Source organism: Chelonoidis abingdonii, chromosome 6, assembly GCF_003597395.2.
Source record: "Chelonoidis abingdonii isolate Lonesome George chromosome 6, CheloAbing_2.0, whole genome shotgun sequence".
Classification (NCBI taxonomy): domain Eukaryota; kingdom Metazoa; phylum Chordata; order Testudines; family Testudinidae; genus Chelonoidis; species Chelonoidis abingdonii.
The window spans coordinates 63,516,381-63,527,366 of NC_133774.1; the positions used below are offsets into that span (position 1 = coordinate 63,516,381).

The 10,986-nt window shown below is 46.6% G+C and overlaps 1 protein-coding gene across 1 annotated transcript in view; it reads right to left on the bottom strand.

The window, feature by feature from the left end:
• Window positions 1-10,986, bottom strand: part of ERAP1 (endoplasmic reticulum aminopeptidase 1) — a 38,869-nt gene that overhangs the window by 17,851 nt on the left and 10,032 nt on the right. The window contains 5 exon segments of the mRNA XM_075067120.1: window positions 1,758-1,841; window positions 3,334-3,483; window positions 4,322-4,453; window positions 5,548-5,661; window positions 6,391-6,545. Of these exon segments, the coding sequence (XP_074923221.1) occupies window positions 1,758-1,841; window positions 3,334-3,483; window positions 4,322-4,453; window positions 5,548-5,661; window positions 6,391-6,545 (635 nt within the window).

Consider the following 10,986-nt stretch of genomic DNA (forward strand, 5'->3'; position numbering starts at 1 on the left):
ACCACATGATACTTTCTCAGGCCATAGAAGGGCCAACACGCTCCCCCGGCTCATTGGTCCTGCTCAAACTTCGCCAGGCAGGTGCGCGATCAATTGGTTCTCCAGCCGTGTCCAAGGCAGCAACTGATACGCCACATTGCTCGGAACCTGTCCATAGCCAACCCAGATTACCCTGCCACTCCACCCACACCTCACTCAGACCACGGCCAGACTCGCAACTGACCGAGTTTCTCAGAACTCATGGTTGCTCTCTAGATAGCGGTAGCAGAAAGCCTATCGCACCTTGACTCCTGACAGGTACCTGCACACTGTTGGAGATAAGAATAACTCGGGTGTGCCTACTGCGTACTAGCAAGTATGCATGAGAAACAAGTCTCCAAATCCTCACTACCACCGGATCGTCCTGAGGGAAATCCTCGCCAGCTCACCTCTCTATTTTGGACTAACTTCTGACTAATCAGCACAGGCCTAGCGGTATCCTCGCAGGGTACATTTGCCAGCCACTTTCACCTTCTCCCAGGCGCGGTGTCGTTCGGCTATGGGTTTGAGGTTCCTCAAGGGCTTGGACGCTGCACCCTTAGGCTGCACGCCCAGCCCCAACCTGGGAACCCCAACATGCGTTTTAACCAGCACTATGTTCTCCTATCGAAGCCGTAAGCGATCTGCTGCGTGCTAACTTCTGTCTTGGAAGACAGCTTCCTCGAGCCATACATCAGGACAGACGAGTCTCCGAGCTCAGGGACTCTTAACGGTGTGTTCCACCATGCACTATTTTCCCTAAGACAAGGTGCAGTTACGGCCTCGATCGGCGCTTCCTCCCTAGGTGGTATCCTGCTCTTGCCCTGTTTCCACACTCAACGCGATGGGGACACCAGCACTCTCTGGACTTCTGTTACAGCGCTCGCAAGTGATGTTTGAGACTGGACAAAAACCGTTCCGTCACATGCCCAACCATCGAGTCGCGTGTAGCAGAGCCGAAAGAAAGGCCTACCTTTTCTCTCAGAGATCTCACTGGTGATAACGGTGCACACCTGCACTGTTAGATTGGCTCACTTTCCCCAAGCACTACACTATGCATTCTACCCAGGGCTCAGACTCGTCTGCCGCCTGCTGACTGCGTACCTAACCGACGGGGATCTCTCGCGCGCTTCCATTCCTGCCATAACCTTTGGCTCGCATAATGCTCTGGTTTAACAGCAATGGATGCTGCACCTCTGGCTCAGCCTTTTGCATTTGGCAGAATCTCCACTCCAACCACACACGCCTAACATAAGCTTGGAATCACCTAACGAAATGGATAAGCAAATCACGAAGAAGAAAAGCGGTTACTCACCTGTGAACTGTTGTTTTCAGAGATGTGCTCATATCCATTCCACCACCCCTCCTCCTTCCCCACTGTCGAGTAGCCGGCAAGAAGGAACTGAAGGGCGGCTGGGTCGGCAGGGGTATATATCCGGCACCATAGCGGCGCCACTCCAGGGGGCGCCCTGCCGACCTACCGAGTGTTGCTAGGGTAAAAGTCTTCCGACGAACGTGCACGCGGCGCGCACACACCTAATGGAATGGATATGAGCAACACATCTCGAAGAACAACAGTTACAAAGGTGAGTAACCATCTTTTCTGAGCACAATAGGCTCACACTCTCAGGAAGGGAGTATACTAATTTTAAACATGATGAAAACTGAAGAATTAAATGTTAGTATACAGTAACACAGCAGATTTATAACTAGCAATAAGTAGGAAAATAGAAGCTTACTGCACTTGAAGATGTCTGTTGGTTTCTGGTGCAAAAGCCATCACCTTGCAACTGGCTTTCCTGGGTGTCACCCGCAGGACAAGTCTGAAAAAATTAAATATTATTTCCCTTTAATTTTACTATTATGAATAATTAATACAGCTTAAAGTGATTAATCTGTCCAGTAATATATTAGTTGGATGGTGGTTATTCACAGGGAGATACTTGGGTACAACCCCCTGTGACATTGCACTCCATATCTTTTATAAAAAGAACAGGAATACTTGTGGCACCTTAGAAACTAACAAATTTATCTGAGCATAAGCTTTCGTGGGCTACAGCCCACTTCTTCAGATGCACAGCTTATGCTCAAATAAATTTGTTAGTCTTTAAGGTGCCACAAGTACTCCTGTTCTTTTTGCGGATACAGACTAACACGGCTGCTACTCTGAAACCTGTCATATCTTTTATGGAAATATGCTTATGAGTGTAAATATAATGTAACTAGAATACAGTTTATGCAAAAGGTCTCTTGTAAGGTATCATTGCAAAGCGTATAATCTACTGAGTGTGTTCATCCTATTTGTATGAATGTATCATTCTTGTATCTGAAGCTAAAAATATGAAGTATTACTCTGAAGTCCTATTGTAACTATGCAAAGTGTGGGCCATTAATGGTGGCTTGGAATCTTGATGGTTCCCATTAACTAGGACAATTGGTTGTAAATGGCTCTGTTTACTTGTAAGCCTTCCTGTATAGTGTGTGCCAGCCAGTGGGTAATGAAGTCTCACAGGACATGTGATCATGTCACCTGGTACTGGAATCCATCTTAAACCTGGTGCTTTGCCATGTAGAAGGAGGGATTGGGATCCAGAGACGCAAAAGATTCCCGCCTTGTGCCAAAGCTATAAAAGGGGGTGAAACAAAACATAGGGGGCTGCCAGTCATGAGAAATCCCTGAGTAACCACCTGAGCTGGAACTAACAAGGTCTGTACCAGGGGAAAGGATTGGGCCCAGCCTAAGAAGGAATCTAGACTGTGAAAGAAGCTTATTGGAACATCTCTGAGGGTGAGATTTACCTGTATTCAGTTTTTTAAATGTATTAGGCTTAGACTTGCATGTTTTATTTTATTTTGCTTGGTAACTTACTTTGTTCTGTGTGTTGTTACTTGAAACCACTTAAATCCTACTTTTTATACTGAATAAAATCACTTTTGTTTATTATTAAACCCACAGTAAGTGATTAATACCTGGGGGAGCAAACAGCTGTGTGTATCTCTCTATGTGTTATAGAGGCGAGGCGGAACAATTTATATTACCCAGTATTAGCCTTTAAAATGCTGATTTATTTGGGGTTTGGATCCATTGGAGCTGGTGTCTGGGTGCGGAGATATGGAAATCTGCTGAGCATTTTGGTTAAAAGTCTGAAGCTTTGAGGCGTGTTCAGGACCCTGGGGTCTGTGTTATCAGGAAAGTAGGCATGTCTGGGTTCAACAAGATAGGGTTCTGGGAATGGCAGGGAAAACTGGCCTCAGAGGGAGGTTTCAGCACACAAGTGACAGTCCCAAGGGGGTCTCTTTGACCAAACCCGTCACCCCCGCCGCCAAGAATTACTGCATGTGCCAGACTGTTCATAGATCTTTTTTTGTTTCTGATAGCTGTACTTCTGCAGGATATTGTACAAGCCCAGCTTTAAAAAATTCTGCATTCAAGTAATCCCTTAACATATTTAGAATGCAAGCTCCCTGCCAAAGAAGTGATTAACATTTTACAAAACTAATCTTTTAGATCCGGGCAGGGAAACTTTTTTGGCTGAGACCGCATCGGGTTTTGTAAATTGTATGGGAGGAGGCAGTTAAGAGGGGTCATGCCCTGCCCCCACCCACCTATCTGCACCCCCACCTCTGGCCCCTGCCCCATCCAACCCCCCTGTTCCCTGATGGCCCCCCTTGGGACCCCTGCCCCATCCACACACACCCGCCTCCCTGTTCTGACCACCCCTGGGCTCTGCCAACCCATCCAACCCCTCCTCTCATTTCTGACAGCCCCAGGCTCCCTGGCCCCATCAACCCGCCTTCTCCCTGTCCCCTGGCTGCCCCAGAAGCCTGCCCCTGATTGCCCCCTGTCAGCCATGCAAACCCCTCTTCTTCCCTGATCTCTCTCTTCCAACCCCCCTGTTCCCTGATGGCCCCCCTGGGACCCCTGCCCCATCCACACACACCCGCTCCCTGTCTCCTGACCACCCCTGGGCTCCTGCCAACCCATCCAACCCCTCCTCTCATTTCTGACAGCCCCCCAGGCTCCCTGCCCCATCCAACCCCGCCTTCTCCCTGTCCCCTGGCTGCCCCCAGAAGCCCTGCCCCTGATTGCCCCCTGTCAGCCCATGCAACCCCCTCTTCTTCCTGACTGCCCCCTCGGGACTCCTACCCCCATTCTAAGCATGCTTCATGAACAATATTCACTGAAACAAAAGTCTAAGGAAAAACAGTTACATATATCTCTACCCCGATATAACGCTGTCCTCTTGAGCCAAAAAATCTTATAGGTGAAACTGCGTTATATCTGGGTAGAGGTGTAATTTACCTTTTCATAGGAAACATCGTCGAACATTTCTTGAATTTGAGCTGGATCTTCCACAGGAGTAGACACAGGATGTGAGGAATTTAATGCATCCACCTCCATGGCATCAAAACACTTGCCTAAAAAATAATCTTCCTAATAGGAGAAAAAATGTTTTTTTTATTCAAGGCCTACTGAATACAGACGTAACAGCAAACCAAACTGAAGATGAAAATATTTGCACTTGAAATATGTTTTAGATTTCTTCCATGTGATTTTCAGACTGTACAAAGAAAACAAAAGCATCTTCTTTTTGGAATATTTAGAAAAAATATTCTAAATATTTTAAATATTCTTTTTATTCCAGCACTTGCAGTAAATGCATTATTTTAAAACAAAATACATCTCATTTAGAGATTGCAATCACCCATTATAAAGTTATTGCAATGTGCAAAATGCTGCGCAGACTTATTAACATAAATTGATGTCAGTGAAACTACTTATATGAGTAAAACTGAACAAATGGGGCTTATCCTAAAGCCCAGAAAAGTCAATGGAAAGACTCCCACTGATTTTACTGGGTTTTGGATCAGGCCCAAATGTCTTTGTAGGAACGCGCCCAAAGTAGCGATCTCTGGTGAAATGAGAATGTGAAATCATCTACATTCAGACATTCCAAAAGGGTGATGAGTCTTTCTAAGATACAACACACCAGCTTGGTCCACACTATAGACTTATGCCAATACAACTACGTCGCTCAACGGAAAATCCACACCCCTGAACAACGCAGTTATATCAACCGAACCTCCAGGGTAGACAACATGATGTCGATGAGAAGACTTCTCCCATTGACATAGCTAATGCCTCTCAGGGAAGTGGATTAACTATACCAACAGGAGAAGCTCTCCCGACGGCATAAGTAGTGTCTTCACTAAGTGCTACAGTGGTGCAGCTGTGCTGCTGCAATGCTGTATGTGTTGCCCAGCTTCACTGCAATCAGAATAATCTGTAATCAGCTTTGATCATCTGTATTTAGACAATGTTATAATTTCTTTGTAATCCTTAAAAGATGATTAACCTAATTACTCTAAATTAATTATTAAAAAATATATAAAAACAACAACATTAGCTCATGGCAAATCTATGTGCTGCCCAATAAGCTTACCATTGCAAATCATCAATAAATTACTCTCAGCCATTTTAAAGTATGGTTTAAAATAAATAAAAAAGGGAAAGTAATTAACACTTACAACTTTCAGATCTGGATGAGTAATACTGACTGACACATACTCCATAAACTTTGCAAATCCTTCATTTAGCCAAAGATCATTCCACCATTCCATGGTAACTAGGTTTCCAAACCACTGAAAAAAAATATTGCTCATAATTTGTCAGCCTTGTCTTAAATTGACTAGTTAATTCACTCACTAATTTATGCAGACCCAGGAGAGAAAGGTTCGGGAGTTCATGGGGCAGTGTGAAAGATCCCTAGCATGAGTTTACCACCCACTCCACCCATCAATTCTGTAATGTGTTCCTGTGTCCTCATGCCCACCTATGGGCTCAAGAAGCGTCCAAATCAGTCATCCCAGTAGACACTTTGTTTTCACTCTTCTTATTGCTGTGTAAATTTTAAATATTTTTCTTACTCTTTGTTCATTTTGTCATTCTCTAACGGAGGACAAAGACGAGTTAAACACAGTATAATGGTCTATGATAAATGGACTTTAACCTGATTTAGGGCTTCCCTATCAAACGTGGCTCTAATATAAAACAGTATTAAAATGTATCCAAGAAATTATACTTTTACACCCACAAGTTTCTTATGAGTAACACAGTTAAAATACTCTGGAGAAAATAAAAATGATGCAATCATGTTAGCCCAGTAAATAATATAAAATCAAGTTACAGATGATTCAGAACCTTTTAGTCTCAAAAGCCAATCTATTTCAAAAGTTTCTAATAAGTTTAACAACTTGTTTTCAATGTATAAATTCTTCTCAAATATCTAGGATGACTTGATATTGTACCACACTGCCAATAAAACCAAACCAACAAACATTTAGATCCCATTGTATTCCCCTAACCATTACCTGATGAGCCAGCTCATGGGCTATTATCATAGTAATCCAAAGTTTAGCTGATGCCGAGGATTTTTCAGGGTCATATAGCAGAGAAGATTCCCTGTATGTGGTCAGTCCCCAGTTTTCCATAGCTCCAGACTGAAAATCAGGAATAGCAGCAAGATCTAAAAATAAATAATAACATCTCACTTATCTGTGTGATCTCTCTCTCACCCTCACCCATTTAACACAGTATCAAACACATTTTTATTAAAATAAAGAGAAATAGTTTTCATTGGTTTCAGTAGTTCAAGTGCAGATTTTATATATTTTGAAGTGATATGAAGTATAACTTGACAGACTACTCTGGGTAGCACAACACAAGATGCATGTCACAAAATCTGTGGCAAGTAATGACAGCACAGGGCAGAAAGTGGTTAATTTTATTCTGGACCTTCTATTGTGCAAGACAGAGAAGGAGCTACTCTATGTAGTGTGACAGACCCAGGCCAGTGTGGTACAGGAGTCTGGTAGAGGGCAAATATACTAGTCACTGGCTGAGTAGTTTTCTGTTCCCTGAGTGACTAGAGCAGGGGCTGCCACTAGAGTAATCAGGAACCTACTAGAAACCATTTTTAAGGCAGACAGGCCTGGCGTTAAACATCTGCAGCCAATCCAAGCCCAGCTAATCAGGGCAACCTGGTTTTAAAAAGGAAGCTCTACTCCAGCTCAGGGAGGGATGGAGCTAGAGGAGAGGAAGCGCGTGGGAAGGAGCTTGGAGCAAGAGGCACAAGGGCCCCTGAGAGTGGAGCGGCTGTGCTGGAGGACTACGGAGTACAAAGTGTTATCAGACACGCAGAGGAGAGGTCCTGTGGTGAGGATTAAAGAAACGTGTTTGGAAGGAGGCCTCGGGGAAGTACTCCAGGGAGGTTGGTAGACTGTTCCCCATGCCGCCTGTTCCAAGAGGCACTATAGAACAGCTGCGATCCCAGCCCGGGCCGGGAACAGCAGTTAAGAGGGCAGGCCCGGTTCCCCAAACATCCCAACTCCTGATCAGACCACAGGAGGAGTTGAATCCATACGTGGGGATAGTCATCTGAGCTGAGCAAATCTGCCAATAAGCGGCAGGTACCCACCAGGTAGAGGAGGAACTTGGTGTACAACTGGTGTGAGAAAGTTGTGGAGCCGTTGGTGTGCATAGCGCAGCAGAAGGAAAGGGGATTAAACAAAAAAAAAGTATGAGAGTTTTTTTATTTTCCCACCACAAATGGATGACGTTGTAACGGGCAATCTGATACAAGCTTACAGCAGCCCAGCAAAAGGCTACCCCATGTCCAGGGCACCCTGCCAATCAGGAGGCAGTGCGGTTTGCATAGCTAAGAGCTAATGCCTGCCTTGATGAGCTCCAGCCTTCACTCAAGACCAAAGTCCTAACATACGTTGCGAGAACTGGTGAAACCGGGGGGGGGTAAAGACCCTTCCAGAAGCTGAACCCGCGGCCCATGGACAGGACGCAGATCATACGGGGCCGAGCCATGGCTGTAAGAATAGGACACGGAAAGGATGATTAGAGGCATACCTTCTGCCTTGTGAGAGGACAGCCTATGGGAGGCCTGCCTCGAGATCAGGTGATCTGGCATCCTGCCCCATTCCTGTGTGGGTAGGCCCAGGAGGCTTACTATGATTCCTGCCTGAAAAAGGCTTGCAGCCAGACTACTCCCAGCTGAAAAGCAGAGATCCTGGCCAGATCTGGGGTAACAACTGCAATGTGGTGGGCCCCAGTGGTTCACGAGTGGAGATATCAGGAAAATAAAACCGCTGCGGCCCAATTGGTATGACCTCATCCATCTCGCATTGAAAGTGGTTGTGAACGCAGTCCCCTGGAGTCCAACCAGGAGTTGCTTAAGAGGTTGGTCATCGACGCGATACATGAGGGACTACACCGCTCAGACGTTCGTGCCTGGGTAAAGCCAGAACGAACCCCCCACTATGATGAAGTTGTGGGCACTGGTAGAAAGGTGAAGGACAGCGAGGGAGCCCTGACCCCCGATTAAGTGAAGGAAGAGGCAACCCGCCGGTTAAACTAAGCCAGCAACTAAGCCCGAGAGCTCGAGTGAACGGGGCCACCAGGAAGAGCCCAGGTGGAAAAAGAGGAGAGGGCTGAAGGCCTCACCAAAGCCACACAAAGAGTCCAGAGCAACTGAGAGAGAGAGAGGATCGAGAATGTTAGAACGCCAAACCAAGAGACGGGGAATGCCTAAGGCTCCATACAGATGTTTTTAGACTTGTGGGGAGTGAGGGACATATAGCTGCTAGCAGATGTCCCAAGCTGAGGAGGGCCCTATGCAGTGTAACCTGGGGAACTGGGCAGACCCCATGCTCCCAATTCCACGCTGCGGAGTCTCACTAACCCAACATATGTACACCCAGACCAAGTAAAAGCAAATGGGTTGATTAGAGACCAACATCACTGGTTGATTCGGGGAGTGCGATCACGCTGTCCCTTGGGAGCAGCTTGTGAAAGTGTAGTCAGCTGCCTGCAGAGGGGGAGGGCATACGGGAAATTAACAATGCAATCCCAGGGCAGTTGTTATTAACCTCACACATCCACCAGTAAAAATTGCAGAATCAGAGGGAACCACTAACAGGAGGTAGCCGCAGAGTGTAGTCCCTAAACTCCCATATCCGGCTGCTCATGAGGGGAGAACTTCCCACGTTTGGGGACCTTTACTCCCATGTAAGAGGGGGAGACGAGGGAATCCTGAAAAGTTAGTGAGGATCCCAGTAGACATCAACCCTAGTCTTCTCTGAAATATCCCCAGGATTTATTATTCCATTCTCAGACGAGTGGTAGAAACGTCCGAAATAAGGGCAAGGAAGGGCAGCTAAGGCCTTGGGAACACCGAAGACTTGCCAAGCCAGCAGAGGTCGCTCTCCGCAGGATGCGGACCCCGAAGCAGCCTGAAAAAGGAAGGCCACAACAGGAGGGAATAGCCTCTGAGGTCGCACTACCCCATACCCCGACGCTTCTGAACCAGTAGGAAGAGCGCAACAAAGATTGGGCCCCTAAGATCTGTAGGAAGTGACACCACGGGCCGGGGCTGGCCGGTGCCTTTAATTGGGGCATTTTTTGTTCTGTGCTTGCCCAGCCATGGGCACCCCGCTTTTGCCTTATCGCAAAGGAAAAATTTGGCCTACCTCCATCCTTACCTCCTTTGCTTTCACACAGGCGGCCTCGTCTGCACCTGGCAGTGTTTTGTAGCTTCCTCTTCCTCAGTTTCTCACACTGAAACTCACTGTGTTTGTGTTTGCAGCTGGGGATGTTTTGTAGTTTGCTATGCTTTTGAGCTCGTGATGGAAGATTTTTGTAGGAAATTTTGAATTGTGCTGTGCATTTGCACATGTGTAATCTTAGATAATAAAAGAGGCAGGTGAACTCAGAAAAGCAGCTTTTGCCTCCTCGGATTTCTACAACTTGGTGTCATGTCTTTCCTTCATAGATCTTGGGCAGATTAACCCCGGAAGAGGAAATTTTGGATGGGACCAGGCTGAAGACCCAAGGTACAACAACATTAGAAAAGAGGTGACTGAAATAGATGGGGTCCCTGTGGAAGGGAGAACACAGAGACTAGGACCCTACTTCATAAGGAAGAAGAATCTCTTATACCGAGTTGCATCAGTACAGGGGCAGAAGGTACAGCAGATCTTAGTACCTCAAAAACACCAGAATGCTGTATTAAGTCTTGCGCATAGTCATCTTTTTGGGGGGCACTTCGGGGTAGAGAAGACCCTGGCACGAGTCCTATGACAGTTCTTCTGGCCCAGAGTACATGAAGAAGTGCAGAGGTACTCTGCATCCTGCCTGGAGTGTCAGCTGCACAGTCCCCGTCCTCATCTGAGGGCACCTTTAGCACCCCTTCCCATCACAGAGGTCCCCTTTGAGCGAATAGCCATAGACCTAGCGGGACCCCTGGAGAAGACGGCTCGGGGCCACCAATATATACTTGTTGTTTTGGATTATGCTACTCGCTACCCAGAAGCTGTCCCCCTGCGGGAATACAGCCTCTAAAATGATAGCCAAAGAGCTGGTGGGGATCTTTGCCCGAGTGGGGCTACCAAAGGAGATATTAACAGACCAAGGAACCCCATTTATGTCAAAGCTAATAAAGGACCTCTGTACGCTGCTCCATATACATATCCTGAGAACTTCAGTTTACCATCCGCAGACTGATGGGTTGGTAGAAAGGTTTAATCGAACCCTCAAGGCTATGATAAGGAAGGTGGTAAGTCAGCACGGGAAGGACTGGGACACCTTACTGTCCTACCTTATGTTTGCTATCCGGGAGGTACCTCAGGCCTCAACTGAGTTTTCCCCATTCGAGTTATTATACAGACGTCACCCCTGTGGCATACTAGATATCGCCAAAGAGATTTGGGAAGAGGAACCCAATGAGGGGAGAAATATAATAGAACATGTAATACAGATGTGAGACCAGATAGCCCGTGTCACCCCTATTGTCCGGGAACATTTGGAAAAGGCACAGGAGGCCCAGAGAACCTATTACAATCGCCAGGCAAAAGTCTGACAGTTCCAACCAGGGGATCAGGTGATGGTGTTGGTACCCA